At 50.3% G+C, this 24922-nt stretch overlaps 6 protein-coding genes across 6 annotated transcripts; 2 read left to right on the top strand and 4 right to left on the bottom strand.

The window, feature by feature from the left end:
* Positions 1-9830: 9830 nt before the first annotated feature.
* On the bottom strand, positions 9831-12714 carry LOC128273233 (heat shock protein 60A-like). The gene is made up of 2 exons (XM_053011167.1): positions 12553-12714; positions 9831-12345 (listed from the first exon to the last, which is right to left on the bottom strand). The coding sequence occupies exons 1-2, from the start codon at positions 12712-12714 to the stop codon at positions 10783-10785; spliced, it is 1725 nt and encodes a 574-aa protein (XP_052867127.1). The 3' UTR covers positions 9831-10782.
* A 149-nt stretch (positions 12715-12863) lies between these two features.
* Positions 12864-13441, bottom strand: LOC128273234 (p53 and DNA damage-regulated protein 1). The gene has a single exon (XM_053011168.1). It carries the CDS (start codon positions 13326-13328, stop codon positions 12876-12878), a length of 453 nt encoding a protein of 150 aa, XP_052867128.1. The 5' UTR covers positions 13329-13441; the 3' UTR covers positions 12864-12875.
* A 3406-nt stretch (positions 13442-16847) lies between these two features.
* On the top strand, positions 16848-17541 carry LOC128269821 (uncharacterized). Its single transcript, XM_053007225.1, has 3 exons — positions 16848-16916; positions 16980-17329; positions 17400-17541. Exons 1-3 carry the CDS (start codon positions 16848-16850, stop codon positions 17539-17541), a joined length of 561 nt encoding a protein of 186 aa, XP_052863185.1.
* Positions 17542-17778: 237 nt separating this feature from the next.
* On the top strand, positions 17779-21822 carry LOC128269820 (uncharacterized). The gene is made up of 8 exons (XM_053007224.1): positions 17779-17925; positions 17992-18117; positions 18193-18338; positions 18406-18516; positions 18580-18687; positions 19252-20013; positions 20913-21524; positions 21612-21822. Exons 1-8 carry the CDS (start codon positions 17779-17781, stop codon positions 21820-21822), a joined length of 2223 nt encoding a protein of 740 aa, XP_052863184.1.
* Positions 21823-21981: 159 nt separating this feature from the next.
* On the bottom strand, positions 21982-22758 carry LOC128269819 (uncharacterized). Its single transcript, XM_053007223.1, has 3 exons — positions 22633-22758; positions 22183-22562; positions 21982-22117 (listed from the first exon to the last, which is right to left on the bottom strand). The coding sequence occupies exons 1-3, from the start codon at positions 22756-22758 to the stop codon at positions 21982-21984; spliced, it is 642 nt and encodes a 213-aa protein (XP_052863183.1).
* A 916-nt stretch (positions 22759-23674) lies between these two features.
* On the bottom strand, positions 23675-24503 carry LOC128269818 (uncharacterized). The gene is made up of 3 exons (XM_053007222.1): positions 24333-24503; positions 23882-24246; positions 23675-23822 (listed from the first exon to the last, which is right to left on the bottom strand). Exons 1-3 carry the CDS (start codon positions 24501-24503, stop codon positions 23675-23677), a joined length of 684 nt encoding a protein of 227 aa, XP_052863182.1.
* Positions 24504-24922: the final 419 nt, after the last annotated feature.

Genomic DNA, 24922 nt, shown 5'->3' with positions numbered 1-24922 from the left:
TTTTGAGAAGCATTCAGCTTTTGATGGGGCAAACGACACGGACTGTACCAAACTCATACTCGCACGTTGCTTTTGTGGAAGTCCTTTTGATGTTTGATGCCTCTCAATCAACAACGAAGTGCCTTTTTGAGGAACAAAACATTTGTTTCGACTCTTCATGTGAAAAAAAACCTTGAAAAGAAAGTCAATGCGCCATCGAACAAAAACAGGGGCACAAAGCATAAAAACTTGGATATGTTTTATCCTTCGCACCATGTCAAACTCCTTGATCGGTTTCGAAACGGTAAAGTTGATCATTTGACAACAGCAACGGTGTGTGCGATGAATTTAACCTGACCCCTATTTAGTTCACATGCCGAGAAAAGTAGACCATCACAACAAAGTAGTCGGAAGTTTACTACTGGATTCGGATACTCGAAACGGCGCAACGGCGCAACGGCGTGCGGCCGTGCATGCCGCTAATGGATCACCAAACTCCGCCGCAAGTCTCTCCGGCGGATCGCGGTGGCGAATTAGAAAATGACTCACATGCTCCATACGCCACCCTGCTTCATCGGAAACATATGCGCGGCCTACATATTAAAAAAGAGCTAATTCCAAAATCATGCCACGAACTAATAAGACCCGCGCGGCCGCGCACACACCGGAGACAATAAAATGCCGGACTGGCTAACGAGGGGGCCGTGCGCGAGCAAATTGACCCACATCCTAAACTGTTGGCTGGCTAAACGGCCGGCCTTTCGGCTTTTGGAGCCACGAAAATTACCACCGCCACCGAGAGTGGGCAGCGCGGCACAGCGATTTCGCCTTCGACTTTCGAACCGGAGGGCGGCGGCGGCGGCGAGAGCTGGACACTCTCCGGTGATTCGATTAAATATATTAATTTCAAATCTAACCGAAATTGGTTTACTGTGCGCGGCCGCACGCGCACCGTTTCTCATTTCCTTCACAATCTTTCCACCCAAAAATTGGCCCTTTTTCGGGCTTGGGAAAGCTGCGCAAACACATCTGTTGCGCACGTTGGCGTGCGCGCGTGGTCTTCTTTCTTCGAATAGTGGAGCAAATGAAGGCGCAAGGAAGGAAGCCCAACAACTAAAAAGGCCGGCCAACTTCATTTCGCCCGTTGTTGGTGCGTTACACGATTTTACTATAAATCAAAGACCGGGCCAACAGGAGATAGTGTGCCGTGAGGAAAGCAAGCGCAGCGAGACAACGCAGCTTACGGGTGGACAAAGAAGATCTCGTTAGGGTACCGTTTCTACGACCTACGGCTCCGGATTAGCACTCATCGGCGCGTGCGTGCGTTTTTGAATCGGTGAATCGAACGTACGCGGAAAAAGCCAAAAGTAGAAAATTAGACAAAAAACGCTAAGTTAAGCAATAAAAAGGGACAGTGATAGCGTGGAGAGTCATGAACGAAACGTAAAGAGAAAGAAACGGAAACCGAACAGAAAAATGGGAAAAATTGACGAAGAAACAAAGAAAGTGTTCTGTAAAGTAGAACACAAACACAATGTCAACAATAAAAGTGAAAAAAATGTCTAAACTAAACCAAAAGGTTTGTGCAATTGGGGGATAGGAAAATAAAGAAAATAATGCAGTAGTTTCCGCTAGATCGTCCAAATGCAATAAAGTGAATAACTGTTTGGTTGCCTCGATTTCTTCGTTTCACTTCCGAGGCTTGAGGCTTCCGATCGCAGCTGTCGGCGGTGGTGTTGTGGCCACCACCGTCTATTGTTTTTTCGCAAGAATTGCAGTGACGGAAAGGAGCGAAAAAAAAATCACAACCCACACACCGACACTGGACGATGTGATGGTGCACGGATCACGGTCAGCTGCTGCGGCTGCGGTGAGCGGCATCAGCGCTTAGCGCCGCCACGGAGGAGATCGATCGCGGGGGGACCACCATCATTACGGGTAGCTTTTTTTTATTTTCTTAGCGGCCCACACGGGTGTCCGTGTGTGTGTGTGCGCGCCCACTTTATCTCTCACTCTGGTTGGTGTAATTAATACCACCATCACCAGTCGTTCTGTTCCTTCTTCGCGGCTTCTGGCGTGAGAGGCGCGTCTTGCGGGATTGACCACACATTGCGCAGACCTTGCGAGACACACACACACAGCAGCAGCAGCAGCAGTAGTAGGGGCGGTCTCAACCGGTGCGGGGGGGTTCAGTAGAAAATTAAGAACAGAGCCACTGGGGTCGCTACGTTTCACTTTCGAGTTTCATGTTGTCGCTTCGAAACCGCACGAGATCGGTCATAAAACGAAGCAGCGATCGTCGCAGCAAGGTTCTTTCACAGTTGCATCATTTGTGCATATGATTCTATTTTTGCACCCCATCTGAATGGTATCTATTTTTGTGACCCTTCCCGACAGCGTTCCCAACAATCGATGCCTTGCACAATTCTTTGGCTTGGCCTCACTTTGGCCTCATGTGCGAAGGGTACGGGACACCCGAGGCACCAGACCAGGCCAGGCCAGAGAGTGTAGTGTGGGGTTATGTGATAGCAGGTTTATTTCTAAAAGGATTTCATCCGTAACCATCATTACCACCGAGATAAGAATAGGCCATCGGAAGTGCGCGTGATGCAAAAGCATGACAGATTAAGGTCGGGCTGTGAGACTTGCCATTTTTAATCACTCCAGATCGAACTGATTACAGAACCTCATAGAAATTGCAGTAACCGAAGCTTCTAATTTGAGGCTAACTTTGTACCGTGTGGTGGACTGCGGAGTAATGGAACCTATCTGGCAACAAACAGTTGCTCTAATTACTCGCCCGGCCAGATTATGGCCACCGGAGTCTGCATCATGTCTGAGTCATCGATTCTTCCCCGAACCCGCTGGTGACCCCAGAGACGTTTCTCCAAGAGATGCACAAAAAAAGCGGACAACCAATGGGAGAAAACAAAGACCAGAAGGACGGCAAACACAGACGGCGTCGCGCGTCTTGGGTGAAACGCAGTGACAAGTAAAGTGCCAAACGCCAGACGCGCTGCCAGGCGCGCCTAAGGATGTTAATCATCATGAGGTCTGTGCGTCCCCGCTCCCCGACACAGCCGATGTTTTCTTTGGACGCGAGACGCTGCTTGGCCCGACGACCTAACGGCGAAAGACTCTTGCGGCGGCGGCCGCCGCGGCGATCGTTCGCAATCGCTAAAAGATGTTTCACAAATGCTGCTGCCGCTTCGAGCAGTTCTTCGAAATCGTTCCCATCGCGCCAAAGTGCACCCGGGCACGGTTAGTCAACCGATGGAGCTGGGGAAAGGAAAAAAAAAAAGTGGACGGACAATATTGGCGCATGATGCTGTACGCATAGCAGCCCCGGCGACAGAGGAGGAACGAGTCTTTCTCGTCTCTTTTTGATCTTTATCTTTTCTTTGACTTATTATTTTCATTTCTTTTGCACATCTTGTCGGTGAAACAAAAATCCAAAATAGAACTGATTATACTTTCCACACTTTCTCTGGCCCGAAGCAGCATTTGCGTTGCGCTCCGTCATAAAATATAGCCCGAACAACGTCTCGAATCCTAATGCCAGCACCGTTTTTTTTTTATTGTCCCGAACTCCCCGAAGTAAACTATCTTCGAAATGCCCATAGACCGTCCGGTAAACAATTATCCTTTACCGTCCAACCAACAACGGCAACAACCGTTAAAGCCGTTAACCCGCCTGCGCCCCGCGGGTCGTTACTGTGTGGACACAGAAAAGATCGAGTCGTTAAACGTCAAGGTGCGCCCCTCAGACCACACATAGGCGGCCACCCGACGGCCATTCAAACGCGACTCCGAGAGCTGCTGGCTGGATGCTCCGACGATGATTTATTGGGCCGATGATGCTACAGAAAGGCAGATTTTCTGCGTATCTTTCGCCTTCGTGCGCCATGGCGGCCTGCGTGTTGTGTACGTACACACAAACCGCCCCACAAACAGTGCCGTTTGATGTTTTTCCCCTTTCAGCTGGCGTTGCAGTGACAATAATGGGCAAACCCCGCGGGCAAAGCGTTTCAAAAATTGGTCCGTCGCGCGATATTTTTCCCCGTTCCTACCCCCTCGAGCCCACAACCTCACTCTGTCACAGGCCCAGCGCAACACCGGGTGTTGCCATTTCATTCGCTCCTTCGAACATGTTTTTCCTTTCTCGCTCTTCGAATCGACGCGTGGTTTGTGCGCATGCGCGGCCTCCGTGGACATAACACTTCGTGTAATAAGTCCCGATACTAACTATGAAATGTTTCAAATTAAAACTATGAAAAACTATGAAGTAAATGAAATAACTATGTCATGTTTCGAATTACATCAAATTATATTACATCTTACAATTAATTATATCTTGTCTGATGGTTGGTACTTCTGAATCTTTGTATATAAATGGCATTATTAGCACCATCTCTACGCTAGTCTCGGGACTCATTGAACGATGATACCCAACGCGGTGTATGTGTGTGCGTTGGCCATTCAACTGTCAGTTCGGTTTGTTTTGATCCCAAGTCCCAAGCAATGTGATGACGCCTCAGGGCCAGCCGCAGTAAGTACGTTAAAAAGTGTTGTTTTTTTAATTTAATTCAGTGCTATTTTTATGTTTACAGTTCGCCAAATGTCTGCAGAAGGTATCGCCGAAAGAATCTGGTAAGTATTGCAAGTAATTTGGGCGATCAGAGTGATCAAAGATCGCTCGTTATGCGCGCGCAGAGTTGCGTAGATTTTTAATAATAATCTGTTTCTTTTGCTTATTGCAGCTGCAGGAGGATGCCGTAAATGTTTATAAGTAAGTATTGTGCCAGTATTTAAACAATTGTGCTGTGTTTAAAGTGTTCAGGGGTCCTTTTTTTCCAATTACAGGTACCACGAAGTGAGCTGAGCAACGTCCCATCCCGAGAAGGAAGCGCATGAAATGATGCCGTAGGACGCTGGAGGAGTATAGTGATGTGCACGTGATAGGTTTAGTGGTGTTTTATAGTGTTATACGATTTGTGAGAAATAAAGGTTTTAAAATTTTAACCCAATTTGTCGAGTATATTTAGATCCGAAACGGGAGGGCTATGGCGGGGTGGAAGGGGAAGGGTACTGGATGAAGAGGGGTCGGGGGACACACACACCACTAAAGCGTTGATGAAGCGTTTCAGCCTGAAACGCTTCTGCACAATTTCTAGTGCAGAGATCAATGAAGAGGGATATGCAGAGGTTGCACGACACATTTTGCCCGGTGGGAATATAAAAGGACAGATAATTTCGGGAACCCTCGCGCAGTGACGTAAAGCGCATTCGTGCACACGTTAATCATAGCATGTCACGACATCCTTCCTTTTCAATTTAACCGCCAACGATGATGAACGGCGGGGCGGTGAATTGCTTTCGGAAAGTGGGGGTTCTAAATTACCCCCCCATGCCCTTCGCGCACACAGGCACACCCGCAGGCACACTCGAACACTGTAGCTGATAACCACGAGCTGCGTTAATCTAATTGCGCGATCTGCTCCCCGCAACATGGAGCATGTAAATCGAAACGGCGTTGAGTGGAGCAGGCGGTGGTTTTCTATTTTGACAGAAAAGTGACAGGCCCAATGCTACCACCATCGTTGGCTGGCCGGCACACACCAGTAGATAATGTGTTTACGGGACACTCGATTCACGCCATTCAGCACCTCATCTCATCGCGCTGCTGTCAGCGCATCGCGTTGTCCCGAGTCGAGTCCCGCGCTGAAGGACGAATTTGAAGAGCATGCCGGCGAGTGGCGACCCACGGCGACCGGCGAAAGTAGGGCGCGGTCGGAGACAATCAAATCATCATCACAACGGTTCCGTTCGCGGGGAGCACAATGCGGAGGGGATCGTACGGAGGAAGCCCATTATTATCATTTCCCATGAGTGACACCCGCCCAGCTGACTAACGAGATCGACCAACCCCCGACACACACACACACACGTGAAACGTTTCGTGAAAACGGGTTAACGGTCTCAAAACGGTGGTGCAAAGGCGCAAAAGGACAACCGGCCGTGAACCGGGACAAATCCTTACGCACCTGTGGTCGGGGCCCAGAAAGCTCTTCCCCATTTTTTTGTTTTCAATTTTTACATTCGCAAATGTGTTGATTAGTGTGTAAGGTGCACACCGGTGCTTTGCTTCGTACCATAAATTGGGCTAAAGTAGCGAGCGTGGCGCACATCTCTCGCTCGCAACACCAACACCCGTTATGTGTGTGGCCGCGCGCATTTATGTTTTCGAACGTGAGTTTTGTTTTTTGCGCCGTCTGCAACATCCACTGGTGCCGTAGTTATGTCCGTTAGCCGGCACCATTCGCCTCCGCTGCTCGGCGGTTGGGTAGGAAAACTTATTGGAGCAAGCAATGGTGGTGGTCGAGAACAGGAGGCGAAAACATGAGAGATGATGATGATGGTTGCTTGGATGGTGACTGAAGTCAAGCGCGACGACTAGCAGCGGCGGCTGCGGCGTCCCATCCTATCGGCGGCGTATCACTTTACTTCATTATTGTATACGGTGGTCGTGAGACGGCGGCGGAGGCAGAACCCCGAGAATGGCTTCCTCTTACTGGGCATCACAACAACAACAACAACAAGGAGCTGCCAGCAGCTGGTGTGGCCTTCAAAAAAGTTTAGAAATATGTTCGCCCGCGAATCGTAGTGTCCTTCGCCAAGCATCCCAAGAGGCTGAGATGATTGCCTCCGATCGTCGCGATTAGGAGCCGTGAGACGTCTCGGCGTGAGTAGTGAGTCCACGGAATGCAGGACGAGCCACGAATGTGTGACGCGACTGGGTAATCCTTTCATTCACCGCTATCGATTTTGGGAAATCATACTCTGGCGCCCTCGTGTGTGCATATGGAGCACTATTTTGAGAACACACACGGAACGAAACTCGCGCATACCAACGCATACGAACTCGCCGTTCACACACACTGAAGGAATGGAGAAACCCGTCGGACCCAGTCTGGTCACCCGAAAGACTAGTCGCTGATTGTTTCTCATTTCTCTCACCTCTCGCCACGGTGAGAAAGTTCGTACGCGTAAAGGGGGTCTTGGGCTCCACTTTCTTTCGGGCGACCCGTTCTGCGTGTATATGTGTGTTTCGAGAAGGGCATTTGGTGGTTTTGTTACTTACCATTAATGAACTGTTTTTTCTTAAGCCGCCGATGATGTGTCTCACGGAGGCGCGCTTATTTTGCTCCGTATGATTTAGAGAATCTCGTCGCTTGGGCTATCCGCTATTTGACGACGCATTAAAAGGCTCGCCGTGGCTCTCGCTCAGCTTTCTCTCCCATCTCTTCCGCCCCGAGCAGGAAAAACAACACCAACAGACCGTCAGCCGCCCGCGTAGATCCTGTCTAATCCTACGTGCCAGTGTATGTACGTGTGTGTGTGCTCTCATCTTCAAGAACCACGCAATCTCATTTCGCGTTCGCTTCTCGCATTCACTTTTTGTTATTAAAACACAGCTTTTGCGATTCGTGGCGATGCCTACTACGATGGTGACGGCTCCCCGAGAGCAACGAGATATTAATTTCACTCGTAGAGGCACAAAATGCCGATGACAGTGGTTTATCACAATGCGCACAAATCCCATCACGCGTAGTTCGTTCACCGTCCTATCTCACACGGAGCCGAATCTCACCGTTGATGAGAGGCCCACGCACCTGCTACTTTGATCGAAAATGTTTGCCAAACTGTGACGCGACCTGGCGGGGCAAGTTCTGCAATGGGTAATGCACAATCGCAAATGAATTGATCGGCGAATAGCGGGCACCATCGGGCCCGGGTTTGCGGTGGACATCGAAGGACACAAAGCATCATTCGGCGGTCATCATGGGGCGGCACTTCTTTGCCTGCGCTACCGTTGAAAGAGGACAAGACGTCGTGGCGATCAGCTTCACTATATCCTCCAACTCACGCACGACGCTGGCGGCTGGCTCATCTCACTGATCTCCACGAACATCTCACGGAGCACTCCACGACGCACCAAATTCACCACAAACCCGTCCAATAATCTCGATTCACTTCTGGGGCCATGTTGGAGTACGTGGATTTTATGATTATTTTACGTTTCGTTTGCGTGCCTCCCTTTCGTAGGCAGCGCCGCCAGCCGCCACAGATCAGATTCCAACGGATTCTGTCTTCACTGGGGGCCGCTGAGCGAGCGTGAGGAAACTGGATACAAACACAGCGGCACACGCCGGAGAGATGGCGCTCTCACGTACACCCTCGCTCGCTAGCACACACACACACAGGCGCGGGCGCACGCAACGCAGGCACACGCATTGCATACACACGACGCATTCCTCGCGAATCAACAGATACACAACACCACGGCGGACAACGGGGCGCTCCTTCATTAAAGCATTTTGGGGAACGCGAACGCGGCCGCCTCTAACTTGGCTCTCTCACGACACACACCACGCACTCTGTATGCACACGACGACGACGTTCACTCCACCACCGCTCCGTTCTTTCGCTCGCTCGCACGCTCGCGCTCCCTTTCTTATCTCTTTCTCTGGCACACGCTGCTCACGATTATGATCGCTCTCCGGGAGTACGCCGCCGCTGCCTTGTCAACCAGCGAGCCATCATCATCCCCCCGAGAGGAAAAAGAGCAAACCGTCAAGAAGGCCGTCGCAAAGAACCGAAGACGTCCGCCGCCAGAGCCAGCGCAAGCCTTCTTCGATGGCACCTAGAGGCACCGCAGGGTCAGGAATGCTTTTTCGACAAATCTGTTTGCCTTCGGCAAAAGCGCAACGCAGGCCCCGAGAGAGAGCGCGGCGGTGTAGGTTTCGTGGCTTTGGGCCACTTTCGGTTCCACCGCCGCAGTCAACAACACCTTCCCCACAAAACACACACACACGCACACACGCAGAGGGCTAAAAGGGCTTCGTGGAAAATCATCACTCAAGCGCTTATCGCGCACGCCACGATTTTCGCAAATCCGTGTGCAGCAACAAGCAGCTCGAGGCCCCAGCTCCGAATATTTCACAAATCTGCTGCCGATTCTCACACCTCCATTTCACACACTTGTGCCCACCCGAGGAATCCGCGCCGCGCTGCTGAGTCTCCGGTTTCGCTTCCTCCCCCTTTCGCACCAGGCTTTCGCTATGGTTCGGGTTCGGTCGAAAAGATTGCGTTCCCGATCCTGATCCGTTTCTTCGCTGCAGAAAAGTAAATGTTTCGCGAGTTGGCTGCGACTTTTACCGTTGCGCTTTTCTTTTTCCGTGGACACACCAAAAGCAACGAAACGTCAAAATATTTTATGAATGTTGAATATTTTTGAACCTAACTTTGACACTGCGAACCTGACCTGTCAGAGATTTCCTTATAGTGTTTGGGCCTTATAGTTTTTGGGCCACAAACAAATCGAATGTTCCGTTACGTTTCGGCGAAACGAATTTAGTGGTAACGAAATTAGGCAGGTCAGTAGAAAACACCGCACAGTTTTACGAAATGGTTAGTCGTTTATTTTCCGAGACGTACGTACATTTCCTTCCGTTGAACTTCTCTGCGGAAAACGATTAGACTTTTGCAGCGCAGTGTGTTCCACTCGCTCTTCTCGCACGCGTGCGGCCGGAGCGTTTCCGATACATATAATAACAGCCACCGAGAAATGCATCCTTTGCGGTCGTTTGAGAAGTTAACTGAACACATGCCTACTACGGCCGGTGTGATGATTTCAACGAATCCTTAGCTTTGCCCTGAACCTGAACAACGAGACTTCCTTCTTTTGTTTTCTTGTGTTTATACAGTTAAATCTTGCAAATCTGGCTCTAGCTTGGACTCGTGCTTTGCTTGGACTCATCCTCGCGATCAAAGCGTTGGATCTACAGCGGCAGAGGCACACAGATGCTTCCTGCTCGCTGGCTTCTACACTCTACTACTCTACTTAACTTTTATTGATGCTGTCACGAACTTGAGCTGACTCGACGAGCAGTTTCTATCGTTCTAACAGTTTGTGGCATACGTTCCCCCATTCCACGAGCCAGTGGCTTGCCCTGGCCCATGCATACAAACAAAAACCAATAACCCTCATAGAGAGAAAAGAAAGAAAAACACTAACATTAGCGAAGAAAATGAACATCTACATCCGCGTCTACTACCGGTCACTACTCTAAAATCAACTGGGAACGTTTGTCATTCAATTCTTTCTCAAACTAATCCGAAAGCCAACGGAAACATATAAGAACTCTCTTAGTAAACTAGCAAACACCCACAAACGTGTGCGCTTTTAGAACAAACGCAGCCGCCGCCTGTCGCCCTGGCTTATTATCATTTTGCATCACTTTCATGCTATTTCTGTGACGAGCTTCCATCTACCGGTTGAGGATTATTGATCTTAATATGCCTAACCTAGGTTAATGATTGTGTTTTTGTTCGCTCCGTTCTCGATCTTCTTTTCGTGGTTTCGATTTCTGTGTGAATTCAGCGATCGTGTGACGACGATCGCGTGTGTTTTAATCTAAAACAAGCAGGAAAACAGTTACAGGTCAACAGTACATGCACCATTTCTCTCTCTGTGTCCTAAAGTCTATACGGCTAGTGAATGTTCAAGAACGCCGCCCGCTTGAGAGATACATTTTGGCGTCTGTTCTATGGATTAGGCGGTTGAACGATGTTGCGGGGTGGTGGTAATAAATGCATTGAGTTTCGATTCCTTTCCCGCGATACGAAGGTGCATGCCCGAAGAGGTTGGTCGTCGTTGGTAGAGTTTGCTAGGACTTTGCGACGGACCCAACTCTTCCGACGCAGCTTCATTTGCGGGACGGTAAAACTTCTTTCCCCAGCTTACATCATGCCTCCCATGCCACCCATTCCTCCCATTCCACCCATACCTCCCATGCCGCCCATTGGTCCGCCCGCCGGTTCCTCCTTTGGAATCTCCGTTACAACGGCCTCGGCCGTGGTCAGCAGCGAAGCGACACCCGAGGCATCGGACAGTGCCGTCCGTACGACCTTCGTCGGATCGATGATACCCTTCTCGATCATGTTGACGTACTCGTTGTTGAGGGCATCGTAACCAAAGTCTCCTTGCAGCTCCTCCACCTTCGCCACCACGACCGAACCGTCGACGCCGGCGTTCTTGGCAATCTGTGTGCACGGCATCCGCAGGGCCCGTCGCACGATCTCGATGCCCGTGTCCTGATCCGCGTTCGATCCCTTCAACTTTGTCAACGCCGGCGAGCAGCGGATCAGTGCGGTGCCACCACCGGGCACGATTCCCTCTTCGACGGCCGCCCGAGTCGCGCACAGCGCATCATTCACGCGGTCCTTCTTCTCGTTCACCTCCACCTCGCTCGAGCCACCCACCTTCAGTACGGCCACACCGGACGACAGGCGTGCCAGGCGCTCCTGCAGCTTTTCCTTCTCGTACTCCGAGGTCGTTTCCGCGATCTGATCACGGATCTGATCCGCCCGGCGATTCACGTCCTCCTGCGTGCCACGACCCTTGAGCAGCAGGCAGTCGTCTTTGGTGATGGTAATTTCACCGACCTGTCCCAGGTCGGACAGCTGCACGTCCTCGAGCTTCACCAGATTGGCATCATCGCCAAACACGATACCTCCCGTGCTGATCGCCATATCGGAGAGCGTCGATTTGCGGTTGTCTCCGAAACCGGGCGCCTTCACGGCGGCCACCTGCAGACCAATCTTCAGCCGGTTAACGACCAGCGTGCTCAGCGCCTCGCCGTCGACATCCTCCGCGATGATCACCAACGGTTTACGCTGCTGGTTGGCCAGCTCGAGGGCCGGGATGATCGACTGCACGGTCGAGATCTTCTTCTCCGAGAACAGCACGAGCGCATCCTGGAACTCCACCTTGGCACCCTTGCTCGAGTTGATAAAGTACGGCGAGATGTAGCCACGGTCGAACTTCATGCCCTCGATCACTTCCAGCTCGTCGTTGAGGGTCTTGCCGTCCTTCACCGTGATCACGCCCTCCTTGCCAACACGCTTCATGGCCTCGCTGATCAGATCGCCGATCGCACGGTCACCGTTCGCCGAGATGGTGGCCACCTGCGCAATCTCCTCCGGTGTGTTCACTTTGCGCGAGAGCGTCTTTAGGTGTTCCTTGACGGTGTCCACGGCCAGCATAACACCGCGTCGGATCTCGATCGGATTGGCACCCTTGGAAATCTTCTCGAAACCCTCCTTGGCGATAGCTCGTGCTAGCACGGTGGCCGTCGTGGTACCGTCACCGGCCTCCTCGTTCGTGTTGTTCGCCACATCCTGCACCAGCTTCGCGCCGATGTTCTGGAACTTGCACTTTAGCTCGATACCCTTCGCCACGGTTACACCGTCCTTCGTGATCTTTGGCGAGCCCCAGCTTTGTTCCAGTATAACGTTGCGACCCTGCGGGAGATTAAACGTAGAATATTTAAGACGAAGCCGAAGAATGGAGAGCTACCATATGCCGCCGAAATCAATACACGAGAAGTGGAAAAGAGAGCAGAGTTGAAAAAAAAGTGAACCGGGTCAAGGTACTGATGGTGCTGCCGGCGACTGATAAAGACTGTTGCTGCCGGCTTCCTTATCAAGCGCCTCGTGACCAACACATACCTTCGGTCCCATCGTGACGGCAACGGCATCGGCCAACACATCGACACCCTGCAGCATGAGAGCTCGCACTTCCGGCCCAAAGCGAACATCCTTGGCGTAGCCACGACTGGCCGCCACCTGCCGGGCGGCGCTTACACGCAAAACTGTTGGCAATCGGAACATTTCTACGGGAGAGACCAAGACAGAAAAAAAAACATTAGTTTAGCATTTAATACAATTGAAGTTTGTCTTTATTCGACCGCCAATATACATCGATAGGGTGCGCCAGGAAGAGAGAGAGAACCAGTATCTTATCACCACTGATAGTGCCTTAAAGTTAGATCTTAAAAGCCGGGAAGGTTCGAACGAATGCCGGAAATTTCTGCTCTGCTGAGCGGCTTCAAATCGAACCCCCGCAGTGGCCGGTCGTGTTCGAGATCCCGCTGCCGGGACACGAGCACCTTCTGCTCGGCTCGCAGCCTCTCGATTTCGGCCTCCGTTGTGCGCTGATCTTTACGCAACAACTCGATCGCCTCCTGCCGGTCTTGCTTCACCAGCATCGAACCGATCGTGATCCAGAGGCGGCCGGGCCGTGGGCTTTCGGTAGGAAAGTGTTGCTCGATCAACCGCAACGCTTCCCGTGTGTCCTGACGGCGCTGGTCCAGCTGCACCAGTTCCTGCCGATTGCTCAGAACCCGGTCGGCAACACGTTCCGTTTCGAGGAGAATTGCCATCAGCTTACGCTGATCGGACACGCCACTGCTGGGGCCTCCGCTTGTTGCTTGTGCTGCCGCCATCGCGTTAGCGCACGCAGCAGTGTTCCGCTTCTCGTTATCGGCCCCAACCGATGCACTTTGTTCGGTTTTCTTTTACCTTTTATTGCTGCGTCGCCTACAAAAGCGATGCAATGTTAATGTGAGAGACGAGACGACTTCAATCGAAACAAATCTAATTCTTTGGCACAAATTCAAAGAAGGGAACACCCCGGCGGCCTCACGCGAGGTATCTTGACAGTTCCGTTACGTAACTACGCAAGCACATGGGCGCGTGTTCCCGGTGTGCGTTTTTTTGTCCGGCACTCTTCTCCGGGTGACGCAAGAAAGAGATTTTTCACACCAAACGTGTCTCGCTTCGGACGATTCAATTTTCGTTCCGGTTACGATAAACCGCATTTGGCCACACCGGCGCGGATCAATACGGTACAGGAAAAGATGATGAAACTTCTGGAAGCATGCAACGAGAACGTTCCATCGACCGGCCCAAGACGCACCGCAAACACCTAACCTTAAAACTGTGTTCACTATTGTTTTTGGCAGCCCAACCCATTTACTTACCGTTTTGTGATACTTTTCGTGAATCGTCACACAAATTATGTCCGCTCGGTCTTTAATTTAATCCCGTAAATAAAATTCCCGCTGGAAGAAAAAACTTTTTTGAAACTTTGAGCAACCCCTAAACCCTTAGTTTCTGTTTTTGACGTTTTGTGTTTTGCGTTCCCGGGCTCTTTCGAAAATTTCGAATTCGAATTTCGAAATTCGAAGTCCAACAACTATCAGTTTATAAAATGCATTCAAATCGGCCGTTGAAAAAATAAACAACAAAAACAGTAACAACTGTAATTTACGCGAAACAATTGAATTTGAACCTGACCTTTCTTTACCGAAACTGACCATAGCGAAATTTCTCTTTACTCTCTGTATTTCTCTGCGCGCTCTCTGGGTTTTCGACCCGAAGCGTTAAGCGTTTCCGTTAAGAAAAGATATTTAATCACCTTTGATTTGATAAGTGATAAAACTATTTTAACAAGTGAGGCTTTTGGTTATACTTTCGTAAAATATATAAAATAACAGCTCGTGCCAAATTTGAAGGTTCTGGAACCGGATCCCATCAGCAGAAACGCTAGCAGAAGCGAGACGATTTAGCGATTTTTGTAATGTAAAACGGCCTACTAAAATAGTTCGCTAACACTCAACATAGATTATAAGCTTATTATGATTGTGGTAAAACAGTATAAAACCACTCTTTGACCTATTTTTTCCATAAAATATTACATACGTTTACTTTGTTCCTAATGCTTACCTTTTTCACCGGACCGCACATGTCTCTCACACGAGCACTAACACACACTCACTGTTTTATGAATGAATTTTTTTACGATTTAAAGGTCCGTTTAAAGTTTAAATGTCCCCACACCCACACACTATCGTACAATGGGCGCGAAAACGTAGCAAATTTCATTGATAAAAAGCCGGCAGCGATTGTCAATGGACAAGAAGTCCGCCAAAGGTGTTTTACGAGAATCGACCCACCGTAACAGCCGATTAAGTAACTGTCCGTAGTGTGTGACCGTTTCCTACGGATTTGACCCAGAACTGGTAAAAATGTCCCAAATTACAAAGGAAACGTATTTGATGATGGAAGAAGCCAGTAAATTCGGCACCCGTGGCGGGGAGCTAGTGCAATCGAAGCTAATCAATGTGATCCTGTGGAAATACGACGGCATGCCCGATCCGGTTGGTGACTTCCAGAGCCGGCTGCAAGATCGCGGCCCACCTTGGCACGTAGCCTCGGGCCCGTCGTCCTGTGACTCGCAAAGCCCGGCGTCGTCGAATACGACCAGTTTCAGTTCAGCTGAAAAGGAAGCCAATCTGAAGCAAATGTGGCAGATTCTGTGTGAGAGCGACGATGGAACGCAACCGTCTGTAAACAGTGATGGACAGCCGAAGTAAGTTAACGATTTTCGGATAAGTGGCGAACGGGTGAGCGGAAGTTAACTTTGCTTTGTGTTTTTGCACAGAAAACGATATCCTGTTCGTAAATCGCAGAACCGCAGCCGCGACGATGCCGGGACACAGGGCACGTTAAACATTGGCGTGTGGTCTCGTGACACCAACGAATCGTAGAATGTCTCGACCGGAAAGAAACCTCGTGCAAAGCACGGGAAGGGCGCGCACTCTTCCGTGCGTATGTGCTTCACTAAGTTGTTCGCCCCTTTTGAATATTTCTTTGATTTATTAACTGATGTTTCTGATCACTCTTCAGATTTACCTTTTGTATTGATAACATAAAAATATGTTCCTTAGTAAAAACATGTTCCTTGTTGCTTGTTCCTGATAGAACAAAATAGAAACTATTACCTAACTTTAGTATACGGATATTCGGGAAACACAATGTGCTGTGCCATCAACTGCATACCTCCGTTAGAAACTTTTATTTTTAAGACATATTTATTTGAACTAGTTCTTTGATGCTTACTTTGTATGGTCTTCATAGACTTATTTATTTATATAGAATTTTTTTCCTATTTAATATTCTTACGTACTGCTAGGTTTAGAACGGAACACTTTCAGTGACACGTAGCCAATGACCGCAAAAGAGAGCTTAGAAACGACACACTGGAAGCAAGAACTAAAGACTTCTAGAACTAATTTTTATGCAAGAAGATTGATGCATTCTAACATTATTGGTATTTATTCACATGATTATTTATTTGCTTCAATGATTCTGTACTAAGATTTAGATGATTGTACAACTTTTTGTGCTACTCAAGTTATACCAATTCCCAAAAGAAGGTTTAACGGTTGTACACATATTTACAATATTTAGGCATTTCTAGTGGCAGAATGAAAACAGGAAATCTAAGGGAAAGTTCATGAATCATTATTTAGTCTTAAGATGCTACCTAACAAACGTAAACTTGGGACTGTAACGTTGTTCAGCATCAAACTATAAACAATATTAATAAGACGAAACCCGGTTCATGGCCCGGCGTGGGCTATCTTCAAACATCATAATTCAAGGGACCTTAGATTTTGTAATTGTCTACAGGCAAAGTTTACTTAAATACAAATAAAAATTGAACAAAACATACAATAGAAACGTCTCATCTCTCACTCATACGGGAATATTTTGGCATTTTTGTGTTGTACAAAATAAATGTAACAGAATTGCATCCCTCTAAAGAATGTTAAACATTAATATTAATTAAATGTAGCTGTATTTTCTAATAACTATACGCAAATTCGAGCAAAGGGGACAAAAAAGATGCAACACTAACCGGTGGAGCGATTTTTTCAGGGCAATTTCACCAGGCTAAAATGTGCAATATTTAGCACCTATCCTAACGGTACAGTGCACCTGGGAATGCCATCGTCGAGCGCGAAAGGCAACCGTCTTTTCGATTAGTTGCAAATCGGATTTGCATTAGCGAACGTCAACATATTCCTGACGGTAGTGTTCTGTCCGGCAGCATGTGGCAACGAAGCTTATTGGTAGCATCCGGAACCGCGACGACACTATTGGTCGTTTACAGCATCATGGCAACGGCGGCCAGCGATCGTCAGGAGCGAGCCGCACTGGTGTTTACACGTGGCGGTTCCATAGGGGTACGATCAACTACTACGTTTTCTACCTCATTCAATCTAATCGATTACCTTACCTTCCGACAGTACCTGCTGGCGATTGCCATCCCGTTGCTGGTGCCGGGTCGTAATATCTATCTGTCGCACAATTTCGAAGCCAACTATGGCGTTCCGACGAACGAAACGCAGTACTTCCTGTGGTATCAGCGCTTCAAGGCCACCAACTTTAACGTCACCGAAGCGATCGCGAATAACCGGCGGTTGCGACGGGACACGGGATTCAGTAGAACGTACTTCTACGGCCAGCTGATGGAGCGGATGGATCTGTACGGCCTGAACGGAACCGGATGCATGCAGCGCATGGTGTGCGAAATGCGCGAGACCCCAGTCGGGGACCATAACGGGGTTTTTGGTGATGTAATCGAGGCGATCTTCAGGTGAGATCGTTCGGCTGACTTCCTCGAGTGTACCACACAACTGATGCCGTTCTTTGATTCCCCCCGACAGCCCCTCATCGTCGGTTGATGAGGATCTCCCGGCGATGTACTACGAGGCCGAGTCGAGTGGTGCCAATGAGGGATGCGACCAGTATCGGCCGTTTTGCGCAATCGATCTGCTCGGACTGGTATCGATCGTGCTCGAGGTGTAGTCACAGCGATCGCCATTACCACCAGACCTGTACCCGCCGGACCGGCAAGCTCTCTAGAAAGTTTCGGCCACTCTCGGGCGACGATAGATCCAAAATGGAAGTGGTTAATTAAATTAGAGCAAGCGCTCGAGCTGCTGCCATTGAGAGATTCCGATTGTTTTCTTCCCCAAAACACCCGAAAGCGATAGTAGGGGCCAATTCGCTCTTTAGTTACTTCCGGACCCGCGTGGTAGCAAGATGTGGCATCCCAGAGCGCTGTTCTTCGTGCTGGCGATGCACATCCTTGCGAGTAGCGTCCACTGCACCGGCGGAATCGACCGTCAGGCGGTCGTCAAGGCACGTCAAAAGCGAACAATCATCTTTCCGGGCAACCCTTCGCTGGGGGTAAGTATTGGCTAGCCACAGTCGACTAGGAGCGGATTTTTTTAATTGGTTTGCACCGTTCGTTAGCTGCTGTTTGCCATCGCCGTACCGCTGGGAATTCCGGATCGAAACATTTTCGTATCGTACAACTTTGAGCAGAACTACAACACACCAACCCAGGCCAATCATTTCACTGAAGGCTTCGGAAACTTTGTAAGGAGTAATGGGGAGGAAGTAGAGCATTGACGAGCATTGAGTAACGTGTTTTGTGTTTCTTCGCGAAACTAGATCCACGGAATTGTGGAAGAACTGACGTCCCCAACGCTGATTGTGCCAGGACCGTCGATCAACGTGACGCCACGTGAGATGAAAAAGACGGGACCGCAAATCACGCGGAGGCGTCTTTTTCGAATTCTCCGTGAACACCTCCAAAAGTATTGTGTCCCGGGCGAGTTTTACATCATGGACATCTTATACCATTTTGTTTCATTTATGTTTCAGCCAAAATTTTAACGGAAAAGCTTGCCTGCAAAGGATTATCTGTGAAGCCTCGCTACACCCGTTTGCGGAACCGAACGGGGTGATCGGCGATCTGGTTCAAATTATGCTCAGGTACGCATCAGGTGCTCGGTTGTGAAGGTGACTCTTTGTTAAATCTTCGGTCCCTTTTTGCAGTCCGTCGATGTCGAAGAGTGAAAAGCTACCGGAGGACTATGTCGCCCCCGAGCGGCTGGGAAAGAGTGGTTCCTGTGACAAGTACCGATCGGACTGCCCAAAGGATCCGCTACAGATGATTAGTTTTTTTAAATGACACCAACGCTTTGGGGCCGCTGTTTGTTGTTTGCAACGCAGAGCTAATTTGTGATTTTTGTAATTTAAACACACTTAAAATAAAAACCATTAAACACGTATTTCTATTAATCGATTGCTCTGCGATAACGTCAGATTAAATAGCAAAAAAAGGTTGAATTTAATGTCGTCACGATAGAGTAAGAATAATCGTATCAATTCCTGTGAAAGAAGAAGTCCGTGGCATCTAAAATCTTAGCGCAAGAACCTCCAACGAAACATTGTCACGTTTCACACACGAAAACGGCACGGCAACTCACCCAATTAACACCCCGAAAACACTGGCCCGTCTGGCTCTTCCTAATTGGAGTGTGTTCTGAGCGTGCCCGAAAGCTCCAAAATGGGGTCAGGAGCAACACCGATTTAGTAGGGGAGTGAAAGGTGTCCAAAGTTGGCCACCGTGGCCCGGGTTGAATTAGAACAATTTCACTGTGCCCAAAAGAAACGCAGATCAGTTATTTAGTCCACATCCCGAGGGTTGCATTAGTTCCCGTTTAGTCGTCGGTTCGGTTTGATCGTTTCGCTGCGCAACATGATGCAGCTTGGCTGGCAGCATCTGGTGTCGTTGGTGTTGTGTGTGATGCTACCGTTCGTGGGCCATCTGCAAGCGGCCGATGCCACCGTGGACAGCGTGGGTGAAGGACGTATAATGGTGGCCGGTAAACCGATTCTGGTGTACCCGCAAGCTTCGCCAACCCGTCACCAGCTGATCTTCGGTATCGGTGTGCCGGTGCAGGATAATCCGCACTCGATCGTTGTCGGTTGGGTCATTAAAGCGTGGTACTATCAGCCGAACTCGACGGCTGACTACGCGGCGGTTTACGTGGAAGGCTGGAACGATAGCCGGCGCTCGTTGCCGGAGGATCGCGCCCGTCGCTCGATCGAGCGGTACGAGGTGGACAATATACCAACGCGCTTGGAACCGCTCCCGTCGGATGGTGTCTGGGATGAATTGGACGATGAACCGGAAGAAGAGGAAGAAGGGGAAGAGCTTAACGAGGACCGGGACGGTGGAACGTCGCCGGATTCGGGCTCAGCCCCGGACGCTCAGGAACCGCCGCCGAAACCTGAGGATCACTCGGGCGCAAGCTTCAACGTCCACAGTAGTAGATGGCTGGTGTACAAAGCCCTCGAACGGATGAGCTTTGGGTATGGTTTTGGGGGCCGTGCCTGCATACTACGCAGCATCTGCGACGCCGCAGAGGCACAGTTTACGCACACCGGCGGCGTGTTCGGCGAGTTACTCCACATAATGTTCAGGTGAGCTTTTCCGATTATCCTTCTAGGTTCTAGACTTTAACTGTGATCTTAACAGACTGTTGTTTCCATCACCCAACAACTGCTCTACGGAACTCAATGAATTGCGAATTTAGTGGCTAGTGTTACTTTAGTAGTAATTCGCCCAATGCTTTCCATCCCCCCTGCAGTCCTTCGTCCACCGATGAGCCCTTGTCCGAGCACCGAGACAACGAATATCTCCGCGCGGAGCAGCTTGGCCGGACCGGTGCCCCGTGCGACAAGATCTTTCACGAGTGCTCCACTTCGATGCTGGACCTATTCTCCGGTGTCCACGATCCGGCCCGATACGCATTCGACCCGACGGCCCGATTCTTCGACCAGCTGCACCCTTCGTTGCTTCCGCCGAAGCGATGAGACCCGAACCATTCCGACTGGCCCGGAAGGAATTCTAGGTCGTCGATCGACAAACTTTCACTTCCGATCGTGGCCTCCAGCTCACACCTTGTTAATGTTAATCGCCGCACAAAAGCCCAATAAAAAGTGTATAAATAGCTAAACAGAATACTCAGCCCGTGCGTTCTACTTCTTCTCCTCTCGGTCGGGGAGACCTGTAACGAGGTCACGATGCGCCACCAAAGTACGTCTGGCGGTTTGTAGGTCGGCGGTCGGTGAAGAAAACGGACCACCGACCGGAAGGTGCTAAACGGCGAACACTTGCAAGTACTTGTTATGTTGGGCTCCCTGGAGTTGCGGCCAACTACGGGGGAGGTTCCGATTGGACCCGCGGACCCGGGTCTCATGCCATTTGTTCAGTACACCGTGAACTGTGGTACCACAGGCGAGTTAATGTGACGTTTAGCGATGGCGCATCAAAGGATGGTACGATTCGGAATGTTGCTGCTGTTGTTGCCGATTGCCAGGGCCGACTTTATCCCGTGGTTAATCGTACCGGAAACGTCGCCAACGCGTCACCAGCTCATCAGTGGTATCGGAATCCCGGTCGGCACCCCAGAGTCCATCACGAGCGGGTGGGTTATAAAGGCGCAGTACTATCTGCCGACCAAAGTGGACGACCTGAAACCAACGCTGTGGGAGGGCTGGAACGATAGCAGACGGGAGCTGTCAAAGCGGGCACCGGAAGTTCCAGTTACGCGGTTGCCGCGGTCCGTGCGTTACGAGCGTTATGAAGCCGGCAAGATCGTGATCAACGAGCAGCCACTGGACGATCCATCGGAGATTGAGCAGGGTGACCAGTTCGACGATGGTGATGAGAACTACTGGATCGACGAGGGAGAAGATGAGCAGTTACGGAACCAGGTCGCCGGTGCTACACCGGATGTTGATCCTGCCCAACGGGAGAGCTACAATCCGCAGCAGTCTCGCTGGACCTCGTACAAAGCATTGGAGGGTTTGAGTGAAAAGTATGGTCTCGCGGGACGTCCTTGCGTACTGCGCAGTGTCTGTGAGGCGGCTACGGCTCAGTTCACGCACACGGGCGGAATTTTCGCCGAGCTGCTCCACATCATGTTCACGTGAGTGTTTCTGTGTGATTTGGCCACGTCCTTTCGAAACTACACGTTCCCAATCGTTCCCCTCTCGATTCTCGATCACCACCGCAGACCCTCCAGTACGCACGAGCCAGTGTCGGAGCACCGGGACAACGAGTACTTCCGGGCGGAGCAGCTTGGGCGATCCGGAGCACCGTGCGAGCGCCTTTTTCCCGAGTGTGTCCACTCCCTGCTGGACGTGTTTACGGGGGTGCACGATCCAGAAACGGACACCCTTCGAGTGTTGCACGATCAGGTGAAGGCTTTCCTTATGCGAAAGTGAAGTCAAGTCGATTGTGTCGTTTGTTTTGTCGGACACATTTATGTTCCCTGTGTGCTAGTCATCTCTCGTGTGTTGCGACAATAGATAAAAACTGCTCGAATAATATTTTTCTAATAACACTGTTTTACCCCCAAATCCGTATTTATTGTGTACAGAAGCTCAAAAAAGTAAACTGATCGAATCCAGCGGATCCCTGGGGCAGCGTTTCCAATACTTGGTGCAGTTGCGCTGCGACCCCAGCTCTTCGGCGAGGTAGAACTCGTTGGGCAGCTTTTCGTGACGCGAACTGGAAGGCCTGTCAATATGATAGAAATGAGATTCATGTAAGACGGTCACTTTGCTGTTCGCGGGGTGCTTTACGTGAAGATTAGTTGTAGCATATCGCCGAGCACACCGTTCGTCTCCCGGACCGGCCAGCTCGCCAGTTCGCAGATCATCCGCAGGATGCACTTCTTCCCGTCGAACCCGTACCGGGTCAGGTTGAGTTCGATCGATCGGTACAGCTTCTTGCGCGTAATACTCGGCCTTGGCCGCACTTGCCGCGCCTCACCGACGGAGTCCGCTTCGCGTGAACGACGCGAAGCTACGCCACCTTCTATCTCGTTGGTGTCGCCCTTTTTGAGAACGCCCTGCGTGAAGTCCGTCGAGTCCGTTGGCATGTTGTAGTTCATCTCGAAGTTGTACGCCACGAAAATGTTTCTTCCCGTGATGAGCAGCGGCACCGAGAGGGCGAATAGGATCTAGGAGGCCAGGATGATGGTTACTAGGCGCGGCGCGGCTGCTTACTACCGAGGCACTCGAAACACTTACTCCGGTTGCACTGTTGAAGGTGTACACCAGCGTGCGCTTCTGACGCTCTGGCGTCTGGCTTTCGACGGGCTGGAGCTCCGGTGCCATCGGCTGGATCGGATTGACCGCCAGCAATAGAACAATCATCCCTCGAAGGTACATTGCAGACACGCGTATGGAGATCGCTTTCAACGCTTGCTACGAACCGGAACACACTAACCGTTTGACGGTTTCGCCCTCGTTAAGTGTCCGCCATCCAGGGCCATCCTTATCGCGAGTTCCATGGCGTAGTTCGATCGAAAATTAGCGCCCAACCATATCACATTCACAGTTCGCCCGAGGGAGCCGATAATTTTCCCACTTTTTAACAGTGAACCGAATCCGAACGCCGTGCGGAGAACAGGCAGCCAGTTGTAGGCCGGTCTAGGCCGCTGGTTGCCATGGTGGAACAATGTTCGGTGAAAAAGCTCTTTTTTTGGTAAGCTGCTGGCAATGCTATTTGAAGCAATGGGCCACAATTGCAATCTGGTATGTGCCTTGAAATGAAACAACGGGGAATACTCCATCGAAGTAGCCACAGAAGCAACTCCACAGGGCGCTAGCTCCAAACAGTTACTGACGAACGATCCCGACAATCGGCCGTAACAGCTGTTCCCAAGTTATCATTCCACGTCACCAGCGCCAAACGGCGCTTGATAAGCAGACGTTGCTTGCTCCTCCTTCCAATAGGGTTTATTAGCACGGTAAATGGCATGTTTGCCTTGGGCAAACATTTGCAACAACAATGGACAGGATGAAAATTGAGGTAACGCTTCGTCGAGGTTATTTATTTGCTGACCAATTTCTTTATTCCCACATAATTTCTTCAGTACTTAATTTTTTTATAGTGCTTCTCTTAAAGCGAGATGTTTCGGCTTATGCCATGGCCAACAGGATCGTAATGTGGAAACTCATAGAACAATTACAGAAAGGTATAGTTTATTTCATTGGCACATGATAAGACCCCAACAAGCAATCGAAGCATCGACATACAGAAGTAGAGCTGAATTATAGAACGCCCGAGCTAATCTGTTCCCACCAGTATGCTCATTAGATCCATCGGGTTCGTAGGGCAGTGTGCTCGGTACTTGGTGCAGTTCCGTTGCGCGTGCCCAAGCCACTCAGCGTGTCCGAACTCGCTCGGTAACCGTTCATCGATCGATAGCGATGGCCTGGAAATGATAGAAGATGATCGGTAACCAGCTAAATGAATGGTCCCATCGCGACTTACGTGAATACTATTTGCATCAAGTCGCCAAACACTCCGTTCTCGCCGTGCACCGGACTCTGCGCCAGGTCACAGATCATCCGCAGGATGCACCGTTTGCCGGCGAACCCATACCGTTCCAGGTTGAGCTCGATCATACGGTACACCTTCTTGCGCGTAATACTCGGCCTTCGGACTCCGACGGAGTCCGCTTCGCGGGAACGACGCGAAGCTACTCCACCTTCAATCTCATTGGTATCGCCCTTCTTGAGGATGCCCTGAGTGTAGTCCGTCGAGTCCGTGGGCATGTTGTAGTTCATCTCAAAGTTGTACGAAAAGAAAATGTTTCTTCCCGTGATGACCAGCGGAAGGGAGAGCGCAAACAGGACCTGGTGAGTCACGGGAACGGAACGAAACACGGGATGCGGCGTTTTTTTGAGTGTGGTTAAAACCCGAAGCTGCGAACCCTTCTTACCCCGGCGCAACTGTTGTACGTGTAGACGAGCGATCGTTTCGTTCGATCGTTGCCGGCCGAGGGATCAGCCACTGTGGTGTTACCTTCCGTTCCACTCACGGCGATCGACGAGCACCGGCAAACCGCCAAAAATCCTATCAGAATCGGTCCATAACTCGAAAATACCTTCATCTTCGACGCACCACTACCAACTAGTAGCCGGCCGTCGACGATGTGTTCCGGTCAGCGTCCAGTCCATCCGAAGCCAGCACCTGGTGATCCGCGGTTGTTTGAACGGCGCCAGCTAATGTGCAGCGCTTTTGTGCATTAATTTTCACCTGATCATCGAACGCTACCCGGATCGGGCGCCCGTGTTCGTATACGATGGCCCCATTCGCCGGGAAGCCAACGATCTCGACTCGCCCAGCTTCGGAGGGAGTAAATAGGCCCAGATGATCAACAACCGAAGCAATTGCGTCAGCGCGTTGACCGAGCTGACGACAGCGAACACAGTGGACGCCGGATTTACGAGATGTTGGAAACAAAATAATTTATTTCATTCATAGTTTAGTGCCACACGCGGGGTTCGCGCTCGGCCCGGGAAACCGGTG

Source organism: Anopheles cruzii, chromosome 3 (assembly GCF_943734635.1).
Source record: "Anopheles cruzii chromosome 3, idAnoCruzAS_RS32_06, whole genome shotgun sequence".
In the NCBI taxonomy this organism is placed as follows: domain Eukaryota; kingdom Metazoa; phylum Arthropoda; class Insecta; order Diptera; family Culicidae; genus Anopheles; species Anopheles cruzii.
Note: the sequence above shows the minus strand (reverse complement) of the source record. Positions and strands in the feature narration are given on the sequence as shown.